Genomic DNA, 24,734 nt, shown 5'->3' with positions numbered 1-24,734 from the left:
TACACATGAGACATGAGACATCACCAACATTTACACATCGATAAAGTGGGGGAGAGCAAAAGCCATCTACGATCCACCATACCCCCGATAGAAGAAACTAGATAGATAGCAAAGCGATCAAGCTCATGCACATGCACATAATCTGAAATTCGTTTCGTTACGTTTTAAACCTTGACCCGCAATTCTTTTTTTGCACTTCATCGCCACGAGAATTTGATTCAATTCACGACCATACAAGTAGAAACCGCAAAGGTCGATCGACACACGACACCACGTTTAAGAACAGAGATCCCCATCGTGTTAGTTTTAAGATGTCCGTTCCGCCCAAGGATATATGAAACTGGTTATTTTTTGGAATTCTTGATGATTGAAAAGGTTTTCCAGTAATAAAAATTAATTCATTTAAGCCTCGGTGGTGACACGGCCACGAGGGTTGGTGACCTTGACGCCGAGCTCCTTGGCCTTCTGGATGATGTCGACACGCTTGCGGGAAGAGACGGCGTGGCCGATCCTGTGAGATAATGTTAGCCTCGTTGCGAAGGACTAGGTTGAGCGGTTTCTGTGGACAGGGAGACGTACTCAGCAGCGTAGGTGCGGTTGTGCATGAGCAGCAGCTCAACGTCCTTGGGGTTCTGGACGAGGAAGGCCTTGTGACCCGAGGGCATCATGTGGCGGGTCTTCTTGTTGCTGCCGTATCCGATCTATCGATAGAACTGGGATTAGTATTCGGTCGTTTTTATAGATCAGGATTGCGCGGAATCCCGCAAGGGCGAAAACGTACCGAGGGCATGGGGATGTTGCTCTTGAAACGTCTACGGACGCGGTTGTCGATACCCTTGGGCTTGCGCCACGACTCACCGACACGCATGAAGCGGTCGGACTGGTGGCGCCAGAAGCGCTTGGTGCCTGTAAAGTACCAAGTCAGTTTGGAGATTCTCGATCGAACATGATTGTGTTTGTCTCGTGGTAGGTGGTCGGTTTGATGGTTGAGATGGGTCGTCGGAAAATTTCTTCTGAATCGTTCCAGATCATCGCAATCCAGATATCGCTCAGCAAGTCAATGTCAGAGTAGATAAAAAGTGTTTTCACTTCGGTTTCACGTTCGAGGTTCTTTTTTTCATCGGTGACGAAATGATGGGTTCCAAATTCGAGTATTGCAAAAGTCTTTCCTCCGCTCGATCAATTCGCTCGTAAATCAATTTCTTCCGGCTTGTTCTCTTCTTTCGTATTGACAAACGCTTGCTGAGGATATATGGACTGCATTGAACTGAAACTGGGCTGGACTGAAGGTTCTGACAAAAGGGCAGGATGTATTTCAGGATGGCAAGGCAACATACGCTTCTTGACGATGGGGACATGCTTCTTTGCGAGGACCATCTGGACGAAATGATAATTAGTATACGGCGCGACGAGGCAGAATAATCGTATCGTCCGGGAAATAACTCACCTTGTCGGTGTCGTAGGGTCCGTGACTGGCGCTCAGAGTTGTCGTGACGGTTCGAATTCGATCTCAAAACTGTTCGCTGAGGTTTGGCCGAGTCGGCGCTAGTGCCTCGCTAAGCGAGTCCCGTTTAGAGCGACTTAGGGCTCGATCGGCCAACCCTGCCAAGTCTGCGATGGGGGATTATGTCATCTTCGTTGCTGAAGCTTCTTACTAATTCGATCTCATGCATTGTTCTAGTTCCCTTCTTCTATCGAGTACGCAGAGATAGCAGCTACCTAAGGACTGGTCTTTATTTGCAATTGCAATCGCTTCTTCTCTCCATCCTCTGAACTGCTCGTGAACATCCCTTCCATCACTTCCAGATCAGCCAGCGCTTCTTCCGGTCGCAATGCCGCCGCAATGCCGGTGCCTCCGACAATGCTCGCCCCGAACTCGCCGATCTCCTTGTTGACGCAGCGACCCTCGAAGGGCACCTCATACCCAGTTCCGTTGACCGTCACTCGATCCCCGTTCAGTGTCACGACACCCCCGTCGCAAGTGAATTCAAACGTGGAATCAGTCAACGTCGAACCATACGAGATCGACACCACGCCTGTCGCGCCCGACCTAGTTTTCACGACCGCGTCTACCGTGTCCACAGGAGCAAGATGTTGTTGCTGCAGACACGACTGCGCAGATACCGTGGCGAGAGCGTCAGTCGACCCGAGAATCAGCCGCAAGCCGGCCACCATGTGAACACCGCCATCGAGGACGAAACCGCCCTGATACGCGGGCGTTTGGCGCCATTCCGTTTCTGCAGAGGATCAGCTGAGCGGGCACCCTTCAAACACGCGTGAGACAGTCCGGCGAAAAGAACCTACTGTAGTACTTGGAGTCCGTCTTGATCAAATTGCGCACGTTGACGCGGAAGTTCTTGACTCCGCCCAGCTTGCGCACTTCCTCGGCGGCGCGGACATATTTGCTCACGTAGCGGAAGTTCTCGGCCACGGCCCACAGCACCTTCGTGTGGTCGACGTTGGCCTCGTACCAGGCGATCAGGTCCTGCGCCGTGGCCAGGTCTTTGGCAATTGGCTTTTCGGAGAGGACATGCTTTCCTGCTGCTAGCGCCTGGCGGATGAATTCGGGCTGGACAAGAATCGGCAGACTATCGCGAAGGCCTCGTAGATTAGCTCATTGTTCGGTATCCCGTATGCTTCTCCGACGCGAAACGTACGCGATAATCACTGCGGCAATATCCTCGCGCGACAGCAAGTCGGCGTAGCTTTTGCCAGGGCCGGAATCCTCCGAGTACAGGTCGACCCCGGAGACGCCGGCGGCGAGGTTCTGCGCCGAATTAAGAGATCGCGAATAAATGGCCTTGAGGTCGAACTCTTTGGCCGCTTGCACACCGGGCTAGCACGTTGTTAGGCCCCACCGGAAGAGACAATGGTGTGGATTGTAGGGCAATGATGCCATACCAAATGTTCCTCCCGCGCGAAAATCCCTGCCGTTTGGTCAGTGGAATTGACTTCTTCGGATCTTCGATGATCGCATACCACTTCCGATAATAGCAACGCCGACCGACATAATGATCTGAGGTTGGATGGATGAAAATATGGTGATAATCAAGGCAAGTATATGTATGAGCCCAAGTTTTCGCAAGGATTACTGAATCAATGGGTCTCGTCGGCGGATGTGTGGATCGAGAAGCCCGTCCGGGTTCCCCGTATCAAATATAACAAAATCCATCCTGAGCCCGGTGGGTCAAGCATTAAATTAGCTCCAGACCCCGTTGGCGGGGTTGAAGAGGCGATCCCAAAGCCGCTGAAACCCCCAATGGAATGCGAGTTGAAGAAAGGACATGGTGGTAAATCTCTTGCATGTACAGATGAATTATAGCCTGCAATCAAAATATAGCCAATATAGATGCTGTAGACAAATATGAACAACGCCCAGTAGGCCGCAGAGACCAATACTGATCAAGAACACTGAAACAATTTCAACCAACGCCATGCCAAAATGCTGTTCGTAATCTTCATGGGCAATGACCCCAATCCATCAGGTCATGTCTCATGTCAAATCCAAAATTATATAGAAGATGCGTGGATGCCACCAACACAAGGGTATAAATAACCAAATGACAATGACGACCAGTATCCAAAATCAAACAGAACGATATGGGGTAGTATGTGAAAAGAAATGCCAAAAAGCAATAGAATCAAGAAGAAAAAAGAAAGAAGAGGAAGGAAACAGGCTGTCGAAGGTTGGCTACCCGACTAAAGCCCGAATGCGTTCGACTCTTTCCATTGCCTTTTCAAGGCGCTCGAGGCGGTTGCGTTTCTCAACGTCTCGTCGTTCCAGCATCGCGACTCGCTCTTCCAATTTCGCCCGTGCTCTCCGTTCTTGGGCGACCATCTCGTTGGCCTGGCTGAATAGCTGTGCCGTCAACTCTTCCAGTTCAGTATTGGCCTGCGTGAGCTGCGATTCCGCTTCCCGACGTAAGGTCTGCTCCCGGTTCAAAGCATTCTGCCATTGGATCCTTTCGTGGTCCGGAGGCTGCGGCGGCGAGGGCGGAGTCGGAGCGACAGGCTGCGCGGGCGCTTGCGGGGGCGTTGCCGGCGCGGCACTCGGGCGACGATAATGTAGGAGCGAGGTCAGGGTCGAGAGACGGCCGCCTTGTTGGGTCTGCGAGTGAGACGACTGAGGCGGCGACAACGACCGATCGACTTCATTGGATTTGGCGGACGACAGGGACGATATGGAGGAACCGTTGCGGGAGTTGTGGACGGCGGCCTGAGCGCGGAGACGACGGACTTGTTCTTCGTACTCGGCGAGCTTTTCAGCTGGAAGGGTCATGGGGGCCAGATCAGCATATGCAGGGTTAAACCCGGCGTCATCGCCAACGGAGGAAAAGCGTGGTTCAATCCTTACCCATATGTGCCGCCTGGACATTCAAGCATTCGATATGGCCCTCCAATTCATGGACTTTCTTCTGGGCATTGGCTGGGAGGGGTTGCGACGGAATGGCCTCCTGGCCACAGGTTGGGCAGTTCTTCCCCGAAACTAAGGCCGTCGCATCGGTGAAGGTGGGAAGCATTCCGACCAGCGTGGTAGACGTTAGAGCGGTGGTCGTGGTCGTAGTCGACATTATTCGTAAGGCATGGAGAAGTGGGAAGAGGGATAATCGAAGAGGGAATCCACGAGAGGAAGAAGTTGTCTGAGGAAATGAAAGGGTGTCACCGCGATGGATCCGTGTCGCGGAAAAGCCCGAGCTGGAAGAAGTCCGGGGCGGGATGAGCGCTTAAATAAGGAATTGGGTAGCGGCAAACAAAGAATTGACAGGACGCGAGGGGAAAGAAAGAATCAGGTTCCCAGCCAGTATGAAAGAGAAGAGCAAGGAAAAAGAAAAAAAGAAGGCGAAGTTCAGATGGAGAAGGAAAAGAGAAAGGAAAGTCGGTGGAATTGATTGATTACTGTACCGTATTGGGTATTGTTGACGGCCTGAACTCTCAGGTGGGAAAGAGGAATTTAAGGCCACCAACTATTTTCTCTTTAACTCTCTACTCTCTACTCTCTGCACTCTACACTCTACACTCTACCTTAGATACAGGCTACGCGCTGGATGGTGTGCCCTGGGCAAAGCCTGATCGCCCTTCCATCCCCGGATCTCACTCGCACACGTGTGGATCGCCCTGCGCCACTCGTGTGAGCTCATGACTCGTCACTTTTCAGCCCTGGTTTAAATCGATTTGTCTCAAACTAGAGGCTTGTTCTCAACCACATTAATCTATGTGTTTGCATTGATACCTACCTATACTGCTGAATCTAGTTTGTACTACAGAAACAAAATATGGTCACATATCCAGCCATCAAATCGCATTACACTGCATAACTCCCTTGCAACTGTCTGCCCAACCTCCATGCACTGTACCTACATACATACAACTCCAGTCGCTAGGGAAACCCCCAGCCCTCGGTACAATGGAGTTCTCTATGGCAATATGCATGGTTACTTTCCATCCCTTGCGCGGAGATAGGGAAGTTACGCTGTTACTCAGGTACGGTCCGTTGGTGTTATCCCTTGCGTTGCAATGATCTCCATGGTCCGATGATATCATGAGAAGGGCCTGGTATCAACCTCGAAAAGTCGCTTGACTTCACTTATATGATTCCCCGCTACCAACATGGAAGAAGAATTTCTCTCGGTGGATCACAAGCACATCCGAAACTTATGATCAAATAACGTCACTTCAGCCTGCGTCATGCGACGGAAGAGGCTGCGTCTGTGGAACACGGAGTTTGTTTCACCACGGACGTTTTACTCAGCTAGTTGTCCAGGCTATTTGAAAGTTGAGTGTCAAACAATAAGCTCGCTTCGGCCAGTGAGGCTCATGAAGGGCTTGATAAGCGCCTGCTATCTACTACACAATAGCTGTTGTGCCAGACTCGACTCGCGGTCATATCAGCCTTTGCTCTACGTTGACCAGCAGACTAGCTCTCACCCATCAAATACTGAAAAAGATTCACTTGTTCTACACGCTAGATATGACTTCTTCAACATTCAATCTTGGATCAATTGCGCTCCAAACGAGTGACAAACGGAAACGTTACTTCATCAGCATATATCATCACACATTATCCAGAGACAAGCCCCCTTTCGCATCGCCGCCATCCCATTTCCATCATAGCATAACATTTGACCAAACTAGACATTGCCCACCAACACCAAAGCTTGCAAAATCCTCCGATCCGTGAGAGAGATAACCATAGCCATTGCTCCACTCATGATACCAAACGCGCACGTCATAGTCGACCACCCGCTGACATCCATGAGCAGACCAGCAACCAGAGGCCCCAGCACCTGGCCTCCAAACCAAGCGACGTTGAACAGGCCGGATGCCTGCGCCATCGCGCCCTGCTTCCCTAAGATCCCAGGGTGCGCTTTATCCTCGCCTTCGACCGAATGGTCGACTTCTGTCATAGGGCGACCATTTGCATGGTTGTGGCGACGCCGGCGATGAATAGGAAGATGTAGAGGATTTGGTCGTGGGTCGTGTTTTCGGTGATAAGGCGGAGGAGTAGAAAGACTGGGCAGCTGAGGGAGAAACCTAGGAGGCAATGAGTCGAGGACCGCAGCACCTGTGTTTGGTTTTGTGAGTATTGACATGACATTATGTTATGAGTATAGGGTTGGGGAAGAGCAATGTACCGACTTGAGGCGAAGAGGATGGGGCGATTAAGGGCAGAAAACAGAAGCCTATCAAGTCCGGTTCCCTTTTGAATGTTCTCATGACGTATATGACGTACAATGGAAGAACCTGGATAGGAAGAGTGAAACATTCGAGACTTGACACCCCTAATAAGAGTATGTGGTAAGTATATAGTACTCTAGGTTTTATATTTAGTCTGAGTAAAGTTAGAGTATTAGAAAACTTAAATTTAGTATGTAAAGCCTACTCCGGGCTCTATAATACTATATTTAAGCAGCCGCTGCGCCTACAGCTTCAACTTCCCTACTCGCTCTAATAATATTTTTGGAAAGTAGTTCTCCGCGGGCCGGAGAGTCGGTTGGCAGAGAAATATGCCCACAGTTTCATGGTAGTTGTTCCTATTAGAACACACAAAGCCTTCATTAGCCTTACTGCTCTCTACTCTAATCCACTGAGGAAGAGATCTGATAAGAAGTGACTTAGATATACTGGGTCGTATGTACTCCGTCGCCATAATACAGATTTCCCAGGAAGATACATACGACTCCGGGCTTGAACTCAGCTAGAAGAATCTCTTTATGTGTCAACACTATAACGTATCTAATCATCACTAGTAGATTCTTGTTATGCGGATGATAATCACTTTGATATTAGTGTCAGCAACTATCAATATAGAATAAAACTACAAAAAGAACACAAAGAGAGTACACTTATCATCTCGATAAAAACCTGCTGCCTCCCTCCAGGATTAACCCGAAACCTAACTACCAACGTAAGAATTCAATTTTAAAGACCGTTTCTTACCTATTGCCTCTTTGGAAGACATACTAAAACAAGGTCAGCGCGGTCGCCACGGCAATATATAATAGATAAAAGGCTAGCTTAATATAAACGTCTAAAAAATCGAGTAGCCTCGTCGTGCGCTACGTGATAACCGGAAAAAAGGTTTTTTAATCAAGAATATCAGCGTCGAAGTACGGTTTTAGATCTGTTTAGATCTGAGCGGCTAGATCCCAGGAGATAATATTGCCGCCGTCGCGAGTGATGATTGGGATGAGGGCTTTGGGAGTGGTGCAGGAGTGCGTGTTTTGTTCTCGAGTGTGTCTGGTTATTGATGATGGCGGTGTATAGAGTAGAATGATGGAGTCGGGTAGGAGGTGTCGCTTACATCTATTTATATACTATAGTCCTACCCGACAGACGGTTCTTTCTTATACCCCTGTCATTCGTCGTCATTCAAGCTAACCCTGGTATCCATTTCCCCATGACTGGCTCCGATAGCCAGCCAGCCAACTAACTAACTTATATTGTACTATGCACACATTCGGCGAGTCAAAAGAGAACCCAACCGGCCCAGCACCTCCACTAACACGATACGCCCATCTAAACCCAAACCAGCAGATCGAGAGAGAAAGCGAGCAACAACGTCCACCTCCTCTATTATTGCGGGTTTCTTGCCCGACAGGAGATGCAGGACACGCTAAGCCGGATCCGGCAGGATAAGAGAGAAACCATAATCGTCGGGTTCTCTTTGTTCAAGGCAGCATCTGGTTATGGTGGTATGGGAAAATAGATCTAAACAAAGCCTGCCAGGAAACAGACACATTAAATACACCTTTCTCGATGGGCAAAAAAAGATACGGCCCGAGCCGCGGATCGAACGCGGGACCTCTCGCAGATATGCTTGGGTTGGAACCCCTGGAGTTGTTGTTAGTAAAGGAAAATTTGGATGGTATATGGTTGTGGAGACATACTAAGCGAGAATCATACCACTAGACCACCCGGGCGGTTGATGAGGCGAATTTTCAGATTTGAGATATAGAAAGACGTGCACGGTCCATCAGAATATTTGGTATGATCCGTGTCAGACAAATCGTATTTAGAATCCAACCGCACTGCAGGACAGGACTCTGATTCTGGCGGTTCAGTGCAGGTAGATATCTTCAACTAGTAGTTCTTCGAAGTCATTTGTATAGGTATAGATAGCGTCGAATGCATGGCAGCTCTATACTCAGGTCTGACTAACATCATGCATGCCTACTACGCGTATATAGTAGGTAAGAAAATGTCTAGTTGCCTCTACATGAGATCTATATCTCCTTTAAAACCAGGATAAATACAGTTTGCATATCAATTCTATATGGTCTCTACCGCAGGTGGGAAACGTAGGCTACCTCTGGTGCAGCAGCCGAAGAGACCAGCGACGACAAAATCGGCTTTCTAGTAGGTAGGTCCAAAGCTGCCCGCTAGTTCGCATGCAAATGGGCTCGGAAATCGTTTATTTCTTTTCTCATGAGCGGGACGAAGATACGAATAGCCCCAGAGTTTCCCGACAGAGAGGCAGAGAACCGCAGCGGCTACAGAGACTCATGCCTCATAGCCCGTTAGTATACGAGATGCAGAAACAGTGGGAATGAATCAAGTCAACCAATAATTGTGCAGAATATAGAGGGAAGTACAAATACTTGAGACAGCCGCCTGGGATATCGGTCCTGGTTCACAAGCTTTTTGCACTGTCTCATAAATCCAAAAATCTTATATTAATTTTATCCATTGCCCGGGTGGTCTAGTGGTATGATTCTCGCTTAGTATGTCTCCACAACCATATACCATCCAAATTTTCCTTTACTAACAGCATCTCCAGGGGTTCCAACCCAAGCATATCTGCGAGAGGTCCCGCGTTCGATCCGCGGCTCGGGCCATATCTTTTTATTTTTGTTTTTTTGTCATTGGGTGGTGGCGGATCTTGGTCATTATCTACTCCGAAGAAGCCTGTGGTGTGCGTGCGTGTGTGGATACCGGATTGGGACGTGGAGAGGGCAAATAATCCCAGGTAGTTAGTGATGAATGCCGTGGACTCGATCACCCAGCGTCAAAAACAACATTTTCTTATCGAGAGCGTAATCCGATACATATATGACCAACTAGTTTTTGCTATTAATCGGGATCTTCCAAATCCTCTCAAGAAGTGTGAGGGTCTTCTTCATACGTGAAGGTTGTGTTTTTCGGGGGCTTTGTTGATCTATACGTACGGGCCCACAGCTCAATAAGTGACTTGATTAGGGTAGTCGGTAATCAGAACGATAAAACACTATAGGCAAATAAGACAGCCTGTTAGTGTTTTAAACGCTCTACGGAGTGCATGCTGTCTGCCTTGGCTTCGGTGTCCATTCGCTTGGTATCGAGCCCAGGGTCTAATATCTCTAGATATGGTTCCTGGAAAGAGATTAAACCATAAACCAGCAGTGAAACAACCAGAATAGGGACAAGACACCCAACTCCCTACCTCTCCGACGCCCTACCACCGTCGTATCATTAACTTCTCCCACTTCCCAATACTCATCTCGGAGTAGTTCTTGTCCCACGGACAAGCTTTCGCGGTAGGGTAGTCTAGAGTCTCTGCTACATTACCGCGACACACAACAAGGTACTGGATACGAGAGAGAAGGGAAGTCATACAATGTCAGATTTGCCTATGACCACTCTTCATGGTTTCAGGCTGTAGGTGTAACCGTAAGAGCATAGCATTCGTATATGTCTAGACTCGCGAGGGCTTATCATAGGTCGAGTCCCTATAAAATTTGACCAATTAACAACCATTCAACAGGGCACACAACCCAGGGTGCAACAGACCCTTGATACTATGACACCCCTGAACAATTACATCTGTGCGTAGAACGGGATTCTTGATTGGCAGCATTGAGGTAACCTTGATGGGTAGGCCTTTGTCGCAATGCAAATCACCAAGCGCGTAATGGATGCTTATGATGTCAGAATCTGAAAGTTGGCCTTATCAACCGCCCGGGTGGTCTAGTGGTATGATTCTCGCTTAGTATGTCTCCATATCATCCGCATTTAAATTTACACTTTACTAACAACAACTCCAGGGGTTACACCCAAGCACAATTGCGAGAGGTCCCGCGTTCGATCCGCGGCTCGGGCCGTATCTTTTTTACTTTTTATTTTCTTATACAGTTCTAGATAGAAATCAAGTTTCTCTCACTTCTAGTCCTGCAAAAAAAGAAAAGGGAAAGAAGGGGACCGGGTACAGGTCAAGTCATCAGTAGAGAGGCATTGTTGTAACACCTGTAACCAGGCACAGGCTCTGACCTGCTACCCCCTCCCAATTGCAAGTATAAAACCTGATTCGTGTTTCGTCAGGGCCCTGACAGGTACTTTGTATACACCCAATACAGCGCCGCTCCTCAAACAAATGAAATGCATTGCAGTCTCCTCGACCTTTATCTAGTCCCTCTCTCCCCCTTTTCAGGTTCGCATCCTGTCTAGTATACAGACTCCAGCCGCGGCCAACACGCCTCCTCCAGGCTGGTGATAGTAAGTCATATTGCCCTAGCCCGACCAAATTCATATGCCGGTATAGAAAATCGAGATCAAGTGCCTGGTCTATATGTGGGGTCATGCAGTACACGGCTGGAAACCAAGCCAATAATCAATGCATTAGGTTGATTTGTATTATGGGAGAGGTGTGTGCCTCTTGGTTGATAGACAGATAGGACTTGCAGCGCCTTTTGTGACAAGATTAACAAAAAAAGAATACAAAAAGAGTACGGCCCGAGCCGCGGATCGAACGCGGGACCTCTCGCAGATATGCTTGGGTTGTGACCCCTGAAGATGTTGTTAGTTAATTGGTATAGGATTATAATTGTGGTAGTGGATACATACTAAGCGAGAATCATACCACTAGACCACCCGGGCGGTGAATAAAATGATAGAAGGATTAAGTGTTACAGTAGTCAAGCATTCTGCCTCGATGGAAGGCCCAAATGAATCGATCTCAACTAGGAGTGATTGATTAAGCCGGGGATCCCACTGTCTCTTTGCTTCCTTGCAGATAGTCCTTCATCAATACAAATAGATCTAGCAATTCAACTGGCCCTCTTGCCTACGTATGAACGCTCCACACCAGGTGACCAAGTGTATACGGTCGAGAGTATATTCACCACGCCAACTGCGAGCCTGACGGTTGCCTAGTCAGTCGCTTGGCTACTTACCTACTGAGTCGAGATACTCAAGAATTCTGTATGGGACTACGAATGAGTGGCTCGGGCCTTCGATGGTAATCAATTCATTGATCATGCAAATATTTGTTTCCCGGAGGATCTGATACCTTCCTGACCCTACAGGACTTCTGTTCCCAAGAAACAACTGATCGTCTGTCATCGACATGATTCTTTGGATGGAGCCCAAAGCTTGTACCAACTGCGGGCTGATGCAAGAGGGCCATACGAGGAAGAACTGCCCGCAGATTGCATGCTTTCGCTGCCACGAGCGCGGCCATATAGGTGCTGACTGCCCGAACACCGAGTGCAGCTACTGCCGCAGAATGGGACACTGCAAAGCCAAGTGCCCCGACATCGAGCGCAAGAATCGTGGCCAGCAAGGCTCTATAACAGATAAACGCCCCTCCCTTCCCTCCTCGTTGGCAAATCCTGGGGCGAAGGCTACCGACACAGCTTCCTCCCCACCTACAACCCTTCGTGCATCTATGCCACCTTCAAGACGCGTGGAGGCTCCCCCAACCAAGTTCGACCCCGAGGCCACCCTTCCTCCTTCGAGTACCCAGGAACCTCCAATGGTCAGTTATAGAGTGGTCTAGAGGTGGCGTATATGAACTAACTCACAAGCAGAATTCCTGGGAAGTAGTCCCAAATGTTGTCTTCCCGAACCTTCACCGTGCAATTTGTCAGTTAGCTTCTCGTCTAGCCATCGACCCCGATGTCTATCTACAACAGCTCCCATACCACTCTATGATCACAGGTCATGGTGGTCCACAGAGGGTCGCCGAGATGTTGCTGGAATGGATAGATCCTCATATTAGGGCGCTTGAGGGCAGAGTTCTCCGGGCCGAAGAGTATGCTTTACGCTCCTAGTTTCAACATTACAATTCCTGACATTTCCAAAGGCTTCTTAGTCTCCAGGCGCGTCAGAACAATCTCTGGAGTCCAAATGGAGGCTACGTGGACATCGTCACCGACTTGAGAAACAACGAATACTGGCGTGCCTACCCGGGTCAGTCTAAGGATCCAGCAGGTCGAATTAAAACCCACAATCCGGCAATCCTGCGCGGATCCAGAAGCACACTACACCATCATGTCATTGCTCAGGGACAAGGGTACCGAGCGGCGAACTGCTCAAGCTCTGACAGCTATCTACCATCTCTCGAGCCGTGGCTCTCAATGTGCTAGAAATGACGATGTGTCGCGCTTTCCAGTCACTCCCGGGGAACACTATAGAGGCTTATTATGGGCCAAATGAGGACGGAAGACCTCCCTCCAATCTTGGTTTGAATATAGTTCCCCCGGTCCTCCAAGGACTGTCCCTTGGACCATCAGTACGAAAGTCCTTCTCCCTTGGCTTGGAAGAGTCCCCGGATTCCGACATTTCCGGATGGCCCCAATTTCGTTATGAGTACGGGGAAAAGGCCGAAAGGTCTAATATCAACTTCCAGCAGCCGCTACTTCGATCCTCAGAGTTCAATGTCCGTTTTCAAGACGCAGTTAAGTGTCTCCAGCTAAGCAAGCCCTTTTGTGCCAACGAGTCCCTGCCACACAAGGTATTGACCGACCTTGAGCTTTCCAACCGGCTGAAAGATGACGAACTGTCTAATCTGGGCTGCAAACACAGTTCTTCCGCTCAACCCACAACAGCGAGATTGGGCCACTTATTCGGTTTAACCAATCTATTCTTCAACACAGTGGATTGAGGGTGGTTCTTATGTGCGGGCGCGCAGTGCAGAGTCTTGTCTTACCGATAGGGTGTGAGGAGACACGCCTTCGGCTAGAAGCTGGGGAGCTTCCTATGTTTCTGGACATCGAAGGCGCGGCCATTAAACGGGTCTATATCCTGATCCCTAACCCAGTCGATGCATTTCTACTCCGAGAATGGCGCAAGACTCACAGAATATCAGAGGCGCTTCATTTCGCATCAGTGGCTGATTGTCGTTGCGACTCGTAGACCTGGCCTCCTGACTGCCATCATTTCCAGAGAATGAGCGCTTCGATGGGCCAAGCCCCATTTCAATATCATCCAAAGCATCTGACTGTCTGCGGACTAGTTCATAGACTAAATTGTCTCAAAACTCCAGCGGTGGAAACAGCGTCGATACAGTCAAGTCCGAAATATTTGTAGAAGCTCAAGCTCAGACTTATTGAGTAGACATCAGCATAGACTCAGGCTCAGTGATCAGATCGGTGAGACTTTGTCAGGAATGACTAACGACAAGTCTGCAATTTGTCGGGCGCATTCTGAGCTGCCTTTCCCAAGATATGCCCCAAAACGCAAATTTTAGTTAGCGCTTCGAAAAGCTCGCAGCGTACTAGTAAATGTAGAATTATCTACGCTTTGCCAGAGAGATCTGAAATTACTCTTAGAAGATCCGAATGACTAGAAATATCTCGATCAAAGTAAGGTTTTGCATCGGCGTTGCTGTTCTGAAAATAACGAGCACAGACTCAGAGTCCACTATGCGATCGTAGAAGTTCGGGTTGTTTGTGGTACTGTAGGTTTCCAGCTTTTACAGAATCCCTGGCCATGAACGCATAGAATGACTTCTTACACTCTAGCCTTCTTCTCCGGGATGGACGTCCACATCCACCAAATTCCAAATGTTGTCGACGTGAGCGGAACAGCGAAAGCCCAGTAGACCCAAAATTCCCCGACTTGATTATTTTCGGAATGCCAATCAAGAAGTGGAATAGAAAATAATGTGGCAAGAAATGTTCCTGGCAGAGAAAACATAGTAACCAGCGCAAGTGACTTTAGTGACAAGGAGTCTTGCCGAGTTGCACTTGCAATATCCAAATTTGTTGTCGCTTGATCCTGTGCTATCATGTTCGAGACCTGTGTAAGGAGGAGACTTAGGTGAATAAATCAATATGGGCGGGGGGTGGTTGGTAGGCATCTATTACATACCGACTGTAGTTGGATATCTGCACGATGCATGAAGAATTGGGCATCCGCTTCCTGCAATATAGTTCGCTTCTTGAGTACTTGAGTATACTCCTCTGCCAAGCTGACAACATCTATATTTGATGCTCGAAGAGATGTGATGCGGGGCTCCTTTCCATCAACACCAACGAGATGCAAATTCTCCTCAACAACATCACATAGCTCAAATAGGACTTTTGTCCTTCGGTAGAGATTTGCAATTCTGGTTTTCGCCCCCGCAGTCATAGCCGACAGACTAACATAGTCTCCCTCAGCAGGAGCTTCATTCCTACTAGTCCAAGAATGGAATTTCGTTCGAACCTCCACTCGCCTCACGTTTTCCTTGGTGACTTTGTGATCTTGGTCAATTAGTCCGCTCAAGCTAAAACCGAAAATCAGGGCAGGCAGCATGGGATGGCCTGCAATACCAGCTAGTGATTGTACAAGATTCTGAAGCTCAGGTATTTGACTCGATCCAGCAAAGTATATACCCTGTGCCAGACCACTGAGGACATTGTATGACCATGCCGTCGCGACTTTTGGATGATTGCAAACTGAGTAGCTGAACAGGGATTTGGTATTTGAAAAGCGTGTTGAACCAGCGAAGCAGGTCCAGCCCCAATTATATGCGAGCTCTATGTGGAAATGCCTCAAGAGTGCATCAAGAATCGTATGTGAGATGTGTTGAACCTTTTCCATGTGTTGAAATTCAATCCACACCAGTCTTAGCAACATTGTGGATTCTCCATTGATACCGTTTTCTAGGGTTCGGTTGAGCCATGCATCCAAATCTCCGTCACATCAATTGCATCTGTGCCTAGTAATTCGCATGAATCCCATACTCGGTAATGATTGTTAACAAATTCATAAAGAGAGCTCATAGCGTCAAAAGGGTGGGCTTTGGCAACTTGTTCTTTGGTGAGTGATTTAGGATCCAGCTTTCATCTGCACTTTAAAGGGGACGACTCGCTGGACTTCGGCAGAGCCACCCCCACCTTGGCATTATGTACCTTACTGGGGAAATAGGATGAGGCAAAGTCGGGCATTTCAAGTTTGATGACAGGTTCTTGGCGATGGGTTTTAGGTTGAAGAGATTTGGAGGAAGACAATATTAAAGCACAGTTGTAATGACCAGATCAGATATGAATTAGTTTCCCCTCCAGCTCCCTCGCCTATGGTGTAATTAATCACCTTTTCTTTCAATCAGGCGAAAGGGACCTTGTGGATGTACGGGACTAGTGTTTGAGGCAACATTTCACACCTTGTCAGAGCACAGCCATGTTGCCTCGTTATCTGTCGCAGATGCTCAACGGCTACCATTCGGCCGGGATCCAGAAGGTGGTCTTCTAGCCAGACGGTCTGCTAACCGTCGGCATCCGTCCCTACGCTGGTGATAATGGTTGTGTCTTAACAAAGGCCATCCGAGATTACATGGATGAACAGAAAGGGATCCGGAACCCGTTAACGCTCGAAACTCTTCACCCAATGACCCGTCTCTGGCTTGCACGTAGAGGGTTTGCGAAAGATGAAGACATCTCTCTCTTGCAAGAGAAAGGAGGTGGAAGTCTTAGTAACTCGATCCTTGTCTGGTTGCATGTGGCTCCACGTCATTTTCAGAGCGCCCAAACAACGTCCTTTATGAGCTCATTTCGCAGAACAGAGAAGCGCCATGCACCAGAGTTCAAGATTTCTCAAGCACACCTTGAAGCCGTTCGGGAACTCTGTGACCAATTTAACAAAAAGCCCCACGTTGATTCTGGTCATCCTAGTGGTGATTTGATCCGAGGTGTCCGATCCAGGGAGGAGGGATTGGATAATGATGTGGGGGAAGCTCAAGTCCTTGAAAGAGAAGACCTGGAGACTTCTGGAGTCTGTTTGGACACCCAAGGAACCTTCACACTTGCCTCTGAGGCCCCAGTCGTTCCGTGGGGAAAGAAAAAGCCCCGTGCTGGTGCTGAAGATCGAAGCTTCACCATAGGAGACCAAACTCGAGAGCAACTCTTACAAAGCCGCAAATATCTCGGCAGCTGGAAGAAAGCCCTGGGGATCTTTTCTGTGACAATCCACTCATGCATCGAGCTTCTTCTTCGTCTCAATGAGCGTCCAACGGAACTCACTGTTAAAGCTGAGGTCAAGCCACTGGGCCAGCGACATCCACAGGCATGGGCCCAGGAAACGCTCGCGACAGATCCTGGGTCACGGTTGGCTTTCTACGTCACGTACACAAGGAAGGCCGTGGAAACATCGTCCTATGTGACTTCGAATCTAGTCAGAGATCTCTATAAGGCCAACTCATTTGTCCACTGAATGGAAGGGGAAGGTGTTGCAGACATTATCAAAAGGCCAAGGCAATTTGTTGTTGTGAGCTCATTGACCAAGACCCTTCCTCAGGGAGATCTTTCTACACAGACGATCACATTACTTTGACCCCTGCCCAAGAATTCGACCCACGTAAAAAGTGGAAAATGGATGCATCATAAATCAGTGCTCACACTTCTTGTCAGCAGGAGAGCGATGCGTGTGGCACGACTCGATCTGTAACTCGGGAAAGGACTGGACCTATCTTAGAGGGACTGAAATATAATCACAACGATTTGGACATGTTCTCCTGAGGCCCGGGTCATTCTAATATGTTGATAACCTAGGTAGCTTAGCAAAGTCAAGGTCTGTGGGTAATAAATTTAAGTGTCTCTTCAACTAGACTCTTCCTAGCTTACTTGGGTAATCTATTGTTCGTAACTGGAAGTCAAGAGATTTTATAGTTTAAATCTTAGTAGAATATACAAACCATTGATTTTCAAGGAAAGAAGAATGTGGTAGAGGAACTTAGAGGGAGGGAAAACAATGCCTCCTCGTCCAGCTCAATGGCATTAGAACTCTTCATGGTCTTGGAACGGACAACCTCGCTGTTATTTTCTCCAGATCATCTGCACTGCCGCCGTCTGAGAAGTCGGCCTTTTAAGTCAAGCACTCATTCGTTTTCACGGTAGCGTGATATTTCTTAGCAGGTAGCCACACTTGCTACTGTAGCACTATATTCATTCGTTGCCCCATCAACCGCCCGGGTGGTCTAGTGGTATGATTCTCGCTTAGTATGTCTCCATTATCTATCATCCGCATTCACATTTACAATTTACTAACAACAACTCCAGGGGTTCCAACCCAAGCATATCTGCGAGAGGTCCCGCGTTCGATCCGCGGCTCGGGCCTATTTTTTTTCCCGGGCAATGTTAATTTAATCTGTACGGTATTGTAGGAATTTGAGGTGCCCGGGGGTAGGCTACCGAAGTGGAAGAAAATGAATGAATTATTGAAGTTGCTTGAATGCTAACTAGGGGATAGAAAGGCCCTTTATATATACAGTATCACGTGGTCTTCATGGCCGATTTCATGGCAAATACCGCTTATTTTCATGGAACCTTCCGCTTTATATAAAGGCTTTCGGAACTTGCCTTTAGCGAGGGTTTGGCTCGAAGCATCTGATTCTTCTACAGATATTAGCTTGTTGTTATAGCACAATTATGAGATGTTGTCTCATCAACCGCCCGGGTGGTCTAGTGGTATGATTCTCGCTTAGTATGTCTCCATATCATCCGCATTTGAATTTACACTTTACTAACAACAACTCCAGGGGTTCCAACCCAAGCATATCTGCGAGAGGTCCCGCGTTCGATCCGCGGCTCGGGCCTGTTTTTTTTTCGGGCACTGTGCAAATCGGTTCGCCATTCGAGGAAACCTATCTACTAGTCACATGATTGGCCATCGTCAGGTGATCTTCACCATCATCGTGAAGCATAAAAATATGAGCAGGAGAAAAGCCTAGCGACCTAACTGACCACCCTTGCCATAGAAGTTTGTGGAGTATGAGTTATCCTCGACGCAGCAACTTGCTACTATAACGACGGAATAGGCGGGCAGAAATGCAAAGGAGCCAGATCGGTATACATATTGTCTACCGTACAACAGGATGTTCTTCCATTATGAAGCTGGTCTTCTCACTATAAATTTACAGCATGTTTGTTCCTGATCATCAACTCCCACCGCTCATGGCGCAACCCGGTGCCGCCAAGTCGTCCAACCCGTCATTCCTCCGCAGTAACTAACCTCAGCAGCATTAGCATCCCGTCGACCAGGTAAAGGTCATTGTCACCGACAAGTTCGGCTGTAGTCTCCTGACCAGCCCGTATGAAGGACTCGACGATGTGCCCTTGATGCGGAATTATAACATCTTACGGCAGAAATCCAGCTCCTAGAGAGTGTTGATCAAGGCCTTCGTTGTTACTGCATGGAGTTTCCCCCCGATCGACGGTCTCTTCGCAATCATAAGTCATATCGTCATAGCTACCTAGATACCACCAGTCTAGCAGATCAGACGGTGTGCTTGTCGCTTAATTAGGTGGTGTGTTCCCTTGGTCGCGGTGGTTCCTGTTTGATAATCTAGGCTACCGAGTTGATTGTGTGGGATTTGCAGAACGAATTTGTGTCCAATTCGTATAGTGCTTGGAGAGGAGGAGGCATCGTATAGCACTGGTCTGTGTGGATATAGTTTGTTTGCAATGTTCATGTCTCCTGTCGGCTGTCAAAGCGATGTAGTCTCTCCTATCAATGTCAAACAATATTTTTCTTATCTATCCAATTTACTTTTGTCGAATCGTACGGCCGTTCTCCACGTAGAACCACTACCTATCTGACGCTTTCATTTTATCCATCCACGGAGTACTACATCCTCCTCGATATATCGGATCCCACACGCAACATCAACAAACATCACTGGCTAGATTATAAGAGCAAAAATCATTGTACACACCAAAATACTACATACATACAAAGAAAGGCTTCCATCTGACAGGGGATCCGTTTATATTTACCACTGTCAATAGTTGAACCAACAAGAGATACAAGGAAACAGGTGAACTAAGTACGGTCTTCTAAATTCAGGACTACCTGCGATTTTCCATTCTTTTCTCATATCTTTGACATTACCTCTTCACGCGTCGCCGAGTCGTAATCTTATTCGCATGACTGTCTCGTCAACAAGGAAGGGACATGACTCCGTTAGAAGAACACGAAAAAGAGGACTCCACACACGCCATTCCCCAATCCCAAACAAGATGGGGGAATCATTCGACAAGGAAATAGAAAAAACAAGGCCAAGTCCCGATAAACAAGGAATCCATCGTTGGTCGTTCCCTCCATATCGGCCGTAATGGTCATGGGTGTATCACCGTCCGTCCACATACAAGGGAATCAAGCAGCTCGCATCGAAGGAAAACAAAGGGCGAAAAACAATCGAGTAACAAACTTTTCGACGTGCCGACAATGGTAGTAATGACAGGGCGTGAGTCAAGGGGAATCGTTGCCCGACGAAAGAGATCGTGAACCAAAGGAAGAGTCGGAGAAGAGAGAAGCGACGATTGCAGCTTTGGTAAAAAAGACAAACAGCCATCGGAGATAACCAAAACAACAAATCGGAAAAGAAAAGAATGGTCAAGGAAAAAGAAAAGAAATGAGAAAAAGAAGAAAATAGATAATCATATCAGCTTAAACAAGGGCGACTGATCGAGTACTAGGATCTTGTCATTATAACATGACTCCAATAAATCCCGAATACATCCCATCATGTGCATGCCTTAAACAACACACTCCCTCCGCAAACTGCACGCGGCATTTTTTTGAGAAGTGATAGCTGAATTTTAGGGGTATCCATAGATCAATTAAGATCGGGGTCCACGACGGTTGTTGCGCTGCCTCGAGGGTCCCACCGTGTTCCAGCCCTCGTCATCCGCAGCCTCGGCGGGCTGGGCAGGGCTCCTCCAGCTACCATTCGTCTTGCCCGCGGCCTCTTTCGATGCTGCGTCCGAAGCAGCGGCCTCTTCCTTCTTGTCCTGATCGGCGGCCATGCCGCCCTCATCCTCGCCGGCCCGCCGGAGGATCTCGAAGTTGGTACCACCCTGAGGCGTCTCGGCCGTGCCCTTACCGTTGGGATCGGCTTCGGTCTTCGCTTGCTCCTTAGCCTGTCGCTGCTTCTCGGCCTTCTCGGTCTTCGCCTTCTCGTCGGCCTCCTTCTTCTGGCGCAGGGCTAATTGGCGACGCTCCTCAACTTGCCTCTCGCGGGCGGCAGTGTCGGTTGGTCGCGCACCACCGAACGGGCTGGCCTTGGATTCAGTGGCGGGGGCAGGGGTGGAGACGGCGTCGGTGACGGTGCGTTTTTGCAGGTTCAACCGGGGACGGGTGGCGGGGGCGGCAGCGGCGGGAACGGGGGAGGTGGGAGCGGCGGCAGGAGAAGTCGGGTTGCTAGGCTCCTTGGCAGGAGGGGCCTGGTCGGGTCGCATCTTGGATCTCCAGGAGTTGTCCAGCTCGGCCGCAGTCGGGGCGCGTTCCTGGAATTCGCGTCGCGGAGGCCGAGAGCCATCCTGGGAACGTCCTTCGCCCCAAGCAGGCGAGCTTCTTCTGAAGCTGGATCCCTCGGCAGCTGCCGGGCGACCCTCTCTGACCGGTCCACTTGTCGGAGAAAGAGGACCCTTGCGCTCCCAGTTGCCGAAGTCACGGAACTTGCCGTCCGACTCGAAGTTGCGACGTCTATCACCTCCACGCTCGCTGCCGGCATCAGAAACGTTGTCGAGGCCGCGGCCGAAGGCGGAACGGTCGGGCACACGACGCTGAGGGGCATCAGGAAGGGGTCCTCTGCGAGTCCAGTCGAACTCCTTGACATCCCGCTCCTTGGCTATTGGGACGGTCAGTTTTGGGGGCCAATCAACCGTTTCCGAACAGTAAAACATGGGTCACTTACGAGGCTCGGCAATGCTAATTCTGATCGCTCGTCCTTGGAGGGTGGTGCCAGAAAAGTCGAGAGCCTTCTTCAGACCATCGACGGTTTCAAACTCAACGTATCCGAAGCCCTTGGGACTGTGGGTCAACTTGTCCTCCACGATGCGGACATTCGTCACGCCGCAGTCGACAAAGAGATCAGAGATGTCCGCCGAGGTTGCGTCGAAAGACAGGTTTCCGACGTGAACGGTATAGGGAGGCTCCGTAGGAAGAGGAAGGGGTTCCCTCACGGCGAAACCGCGGTCTTTTACTCCAGCGTCAGAAAAACATCTAAATATGATGGGCGCAAAAGGAGCGAGTTCCCATACCGTTGAAGCTACCTCCAAAACCACTACCTCCAAAGCCAGAAGCAGGAGGACCACGGCGCTCACCACCGAAGCTAGATTGCGAGGGAGGAACTGTTGAACGTTTAGACCATGGCCATTTGCGGACGAAAACCGGGAAAGGGTGGAAGTCACGGGGAGTGTGGGTGGTTTACGCACCGGCTAAAAGGCATTCGGGTCAGCACAAGACCATCAACCTTGAGAGGGTAGAGGGTTATTACTTACCAGGCATAGGCATGTCATCCATCTCATCGGCCCACGAGCCCAAGTCTGTTTCTCTTTAGTCCAGATCGCCCCCGCGGGGAAGTCACGAAAACCTACTCTCATCAGCCAAGAAGGTGCTGATAGACATCTTCTGGGCTTTCTGCTTTGCGGGCGCTGCAATACGAACGAGTTAGCAACCATCTTCAACGAAGCGAATGGCATCGATGGGATATCGAGATGGGTCTAGACATCCCCGGGGTGCAGAGGAGGGGTTGGAACGAACCCATGATTGCGGTTGATGGAAATCCAGAAACGCGCCAAGGGAACCTGTGCGCGTCTCACGCAGATAAAAAAGAGAGTTAAAGAAAAGATGGAGAGACTTCCGAAAAGGAAGAGGCGATTTAGAAAATGACGTTTGGTTGTTTGATCCAAGTGATGTGCGATGGGGGTTGCAGGAAAGCTCCGCAGTGAAAGAGCAGAGGGGGGAAAGTAAGTTAATCCGTGAGGATAATTTTTAGTGATGACGCTAGAAAAGTCAGCCTCTAAAAAGTGTTGGTGCGGTCTTTCGGTCTGCGCCTCGACCCAATTCCGAGGGCTTTTTCCCCCGTCTTTTTTCTTTTCCTTTTTCTTTTGTTTCTTAGAAGTTTTAATGCGCGCAAGATATTTTTTTGGAGTGAAATAAATATTTTTGAGGTTTATTTGTTATTATTTTTTTTATGATCTTTTAAACCATAATTAAAAATAGAAGGTTCTTTTTATCTTAAAAAAAAGGCAGTAAAAACAGGCGAGATTCGCCTGGTTAGTCGGGTACAGTAAGAAACCCTTTCGGTTGGAATGTAACTGAATCCGTCCACCACTCCTTGCTCTTCCTACCACTTAGATAACTAACTTCTCTGCATTCCCACATTCCTGGGGCCATGTCTGACTGCAGCCATGGGAGAGTCTCAGGCACCGATCGATCCGTCATGAATGCAACTCGCGTTTGCCCACTTGTCGAATGCAAACCTTGACGGGCAATCAATGGTTCCTCCGTATTCCACTTGTATTGTTCTTTCTTGACTTGGCACCACCAGCCCTCGCCAATTTGAAGAACCAGCCCAATCTTGTAAGGTCCGGACATTGGTTTTTCTCTGTAGGCAGTATTAGGGATCTATGATATTCACTTATCCATGTAGAGAGAAACGACAAGCACGAATGTGTCGTGGTGATTTTACAGGGCGTCTTGCCACCAGTGATTATATAATATATCACGTGTGCAGTCACGTGTATCTTGACCGTCGCCCGACCTATCGAACATGAGTGCTTCTCATACTGTCGACGTTGATTGCAGGGCATGCTGAGTGGTTTGTGGTTTGCAAGATGAGCGGGAAACCTACCCAGCCGCCGGGCTTGGAGTCCAATGCATTGCTGTCTGCAGTCAAAGTGGGCGCTCTGAGTGGTTAGTATCAGCCCTGATTCTATATTTTTATGTTTCTCCAGCAGTTGGTGGCCCTTCGCCGAGGACCACCGGGCCAGAACAATTTCCGCATAGAGAATCATAACGACAGAAAAACCACCTCTACCGTATAAAAAATACTGATATACAACACAGGCTCCGCAGGACTCGTCTATGGAGGCATTGCAGGCGTTATTCGGTCTCATCATCCGGTGATCCATTCCATTTCATGTGGTATCCACTGGACTGCTTGTGGAACCTCTTTCTGGTGTCAGCACCCCCTCTCTTCTTGCACTCAGTGTTGCAAAAGATACTGACGACCTCTTCCAGGGCTCAGAAATGGCATCTTGGACCTTCACTTCCAAGGCGACGCGACGCCGAGACAGCGTGCTTATGTCAGCGCCCTTTCTGGCGGCATCGCGGGCGGTGCGGTCACGAGACTAATGGGTATGTTCGTGGTGATGTCCTTGAGAATCCCCTATTGAAGGTGGACGAGGTCGATGATCGTGATGTTTAGCTGACGCGTGTCGATAAAAGGAGGTCGACTTATTCCAGGGGCTGTGATTTTTTCCATGCTAGGCTACGTCGGGCAAAGCTCGTACAATGCGATCGACACATGGCAGATGGAGCATGCAAATAACCCGTCGAAGCCAATCATCCAACGCATAGCCGACTCTAAATGGATCCCTTTGAGGTCTCTTTCCGACGACGACTATCGCGGGATGCTCAGCGAAAAATTGCTGAGTATCGAGGCAGAAATCAGCCTTATCGACGACAAGATTGAAGAACTTGAGAAATCCAAAGCCGATTCTGGATTAGCACCGATGCCGGCCGAGCCTACGGAGCGATGATCGTATAGATCGAGTGCTCAGCGAGGAACTATTTACAGACTGATGCCCCCGATCGCTTTGGAACCATTTTCGACATGTCGGGTTGACTATTTACAAGTAGATGCAGGTGATTGGCCAGAGTGCAGGCTGTCCTCCACCCGGTCGGTTTGAGAGTTATCCATTTGAAACCGGCATCTGAAGCATGGAGGGCATTCGCCATTGGGTTTGCGTCGTTGTGGAAATGACATTGGCATCTATGCGTCCCCCTGAGTGACTTGGACCCTTGGGGATGGATGGATCAATTTATCCGTCGCTGAAAACGAGTGGCGAGGATTTCTGTAAATGTGGATATGTAGAATTTGAGGAACAATGTGTACATACGTGTATGATAGAGAACATGGTGATTTACTGGTGCCTACAGGATCTCTATTGTTGAAGGATAATGTCATTGCCAAGGGAAGGGGTCAAGGAATCCTGTACGTTGTAACACCCCGTCGGTCTACACAGTTCACACCGATGGGAATATCCTGTGGT

The 24,734-nt window shown here is 48.9% G+C and overlaps 9 protein-coding genes, 5 non-coding genes and 1 pseudogene across 15 annotated transcripts; 7 read left to right on the top strand and 8 right to left on the bottom strand.

The window, feature by feature from the left end:
• Nucleotides 1-120: 120 nt before the first annotated feature.
• Nucleotides 121-1,553, bottom strand: RPL32 (60S ribosomal protein eL32). The gene is made up of 5 exons (XM_046088928.1): nt 1,448-1,553; nt 1,338-1,377; nt 782-906; nt 580-701; nt 121-511 (listed from the first exon to the last, which is right to left on the bottom strand). The coding sequence occupies exons 2-5, from the start codon at nt 1,375-1,377 to the stop codon at nt 403-405; spliced, it is 396 nt and encodes a 131-aa protein (XP_045944898.1). The 5' UTR covers nt 1,448-1,553; the 3' UTR covers nt 121-402.
• A 166-nt stretch (nt 1,554-1,719) lies between these two features.
• Nucleotides 1,720-2,175, bottom strand: LDX57_007207 (uncharacterized protein; the record flags this gene model as incomplete). Its single annotated transcript, XM_046088927.1, has 1 exon — nt 1,720-2,175. One exon carries the CDS (start codon nt 2,173-2,175, stop codon nt 1,720-1,722), a length of 456 nt encoding a protein of 151 aa, XP_045944897.1.
• A 91-nt stretch (nt 2,176-2,266) lies between these two features.
• Nucleotides 2,267-3,010, bottom strand: LDX57_007206 (uncharacterized protein; the record flags this gene model as incomplete). The annotated part of the gene is made up of 2 exons (XM_046088926.1): nt 2,267-2,569; nt 3,005-3,010. 2 exons carry the CDS (start codon nt 3,008-3,010, stop codon nt 2,267-2,269), a joined length of 309 nt encoding a protein of 102 aa, XP_045944896.1.
• A 681-nt stretch (nt 3,011-3,691) lies between these two features.
• LDX57_007205 (uncharacterized protein) lies at nt 3,692-4,571 on the bottom strand (the record flags this gene model as incomplete). The annotated part of the gene is made up of 2 exons (XM_046088925.1): nt 3,692-4,266; nt 4,355-4,571. The coding sequence occupies 2 exons, from the start codon at nt 4,569-4,571 to the stop codon at nt 3,692-3,694; spliced, it is 792 nt and encodes a 263-aa protein (XP_045944895.1).
• Nucleotides 4,572-6,128: 1,557 nt separating this feature from the next.
• On the bottom strand, nt 6,129-6,795 carry LDX57_007204 (uncharacterized protein; the record flags this gene model as incomplete). The annotated part of the gene is made up of 1 exon (XM_046088924.1): nt 6,129-6,795. The coding sequence occupies exon 1, from the start codon at nt 6,588-6,590 to the stop codon at nt 6,129-6,131; it is 462 nt and encodes a 153-aa protein (XP_045944894.1). The 5' UTR covers nt 6,591-6,795.
• Nucleotides 6,796-8,274: 1,479 nt separating this feature from the next.
• On the bottom strand, nt 8,275-8,420 carry LDX57_007203. The gene has a single exon. It is a non-coding gene; the product is annotated as a tRNA-Thr (tRNA).
• Nucleotides 8,421-9,188: 768 nt separating this feature from the next.
• LDX57_007202 lies at nt 9,189-9,334 on the top strand. The gene has a single exon. It is a non-coding gene; the product is annotated as a tRNA-Thr (tRNA).
• A 1,098-nt stretch (nt 9,335-10,432) lies between these two features.
• LDX57_007201 lies at nt 10,433-10,576 on the top strand. Its single transcript has one exon. It is a non-coding gene; the product is annotated as a tRNA-Thr (tRNA).
• Nucleotides 10,577-11,202: 626 nt separating this feature from the next.
• On the bottom strand, nt 11,203-11,349 carry LDX57_007200. Its single transcript has one exon. It is a non-coding gene; the product is annotated as a tRNA-Thr (tRNA).
• Nucleotides 11,350-11,977: 628 nt separating this feature from the next.
• Nucleotides 11,978-12,839, top strand: LDX57_007199 (uncharacterized protein; the record flags this gene model as incomplete). The annotated part of the gene is made up of 3 exons (XM_046088923.1): nt 11,978-12,229; nt 12,282-12,505; nt 12,566-12,839. 3 exons carry the CDS (start codon nt 11,978-11,980, stop codon nt 12,837-12,839), a joined length of 750 nt encoding a protein of 249 aa, XP_045944893.1.
• A 3,379-nt stretch (nt 12,840-16,218) lies between these two features.
• Nucleotides 16,219-16,887, top strand: LDX57_007198 (uncharacterized protein; the record flags this gene model as incomplete). Its single annotated transcript, XM_046088922.1, has 1 exon — nt 16,219-16,887. The coding sequence occupies one exon, from the start codon at nt 16,219-16,221 to the stop codon at nt 16,885-16,887; it is 669 nt and encodes a 222-aa protein (XP_045944892.1).
• A 752-nt stretch (nt 16,888-17,639) lies between these two features.
• Nucleotides 17,640-17,789, top strand: LDX57_007197 (annotated as a pseudogene). Its single transcript has one exon. The product of its transcript is annotated as a tRNA-Thr (tRNA).
• Nucleotides 17,790-18,123: 334 nt separating this feature from the next.
• On the top strand, nt 18,124-18,268 carry LDX57_007196. Its single transcript has one exon. It is a non-coding gene; the product is annotated as a tRNA-Thr (tRNA).
• A 2,026-nt stretch (nt 18,269-20,294) lies between these two features.
• On the bottom strand, nt 20,295-22,083 carry TIF3 (translation initiation factor 4B; the record flags this gene model as incomplete). Its single annotated transcript, XM_046088921.1, has 5 exons — nt 20,295-21,304; nt 21,371-21,652; nt 21,717-21,806; nt 21,957-22,001; nt 22,053-22,083. 5 exons carry the CDS (start codon nt 22,081-22,083, stop codon nt 20,295-20,297), a joined length of 1,458 nt encoding a protein of 485 aa, XP_045944891.1.
• Nucleotides 22,084-23,294: 1,211 nt separating this feature from the next.
• LDX57_007194 (uncharacterized protein) lies at nt 23,295-24,221 on the top strand (the record flags this gene model as incomplete). Its single annotated transcript, XM_046088920.1, has 3 exons — nt 23,295-23,373; nt 23,701-23,817; nt 23,950-24,221. 3 exons carry the CDS (start codon nt 23,295-23,297, stop codon nt 24,219-24,221), a joined length of 468 nt encoding a protein of 155 aa, XP_045944890.1.
• Nucleotides 24,222-24,734: the final 513 nt, after the last annotated feature.

Source organism: Aspergillus melleus, assembly GCF_016097325.1.
Source record: "Aspergillus melleus strain CBS 546.65 chromosome Unknown contig4, whole genome shotgun sequence".
Classification (NCBI taxonomy): domain Eukaryota; kingdom Fungi; phylum Ascomycota; class Eurotiomycetes; order Eurotiales; family Aspergillaceae; genus Aspergillus; species Aspergillus melleus.
Note: the sequence above shows the minus strand (reverse complement) of the source record. Positions and strands in the feature narration are given on the sequence as shown.

Coding starts and splice junctions, on each gene's coding strand:
- RPL32 (XM_046088928.1), bottom strand. CDS start 1,377: ATGGTCCTCGCAAAGAAGCATGTCCCCATCGTCAAGAAGC. Junction 907..1,337: donor TGTCCCCATCGTCAAGAAGC/GTATGTTGCCTT, acceptor GGTACTTTACAG/GCACCAAGCGCTTCTGGCGC. Junction 702..781: donor GCAACATCCCCATGCCCTCG/GTACGTTTTCGC, acceptor TTCTATCGATAG/ATCGGATACGGCAGCAACAA.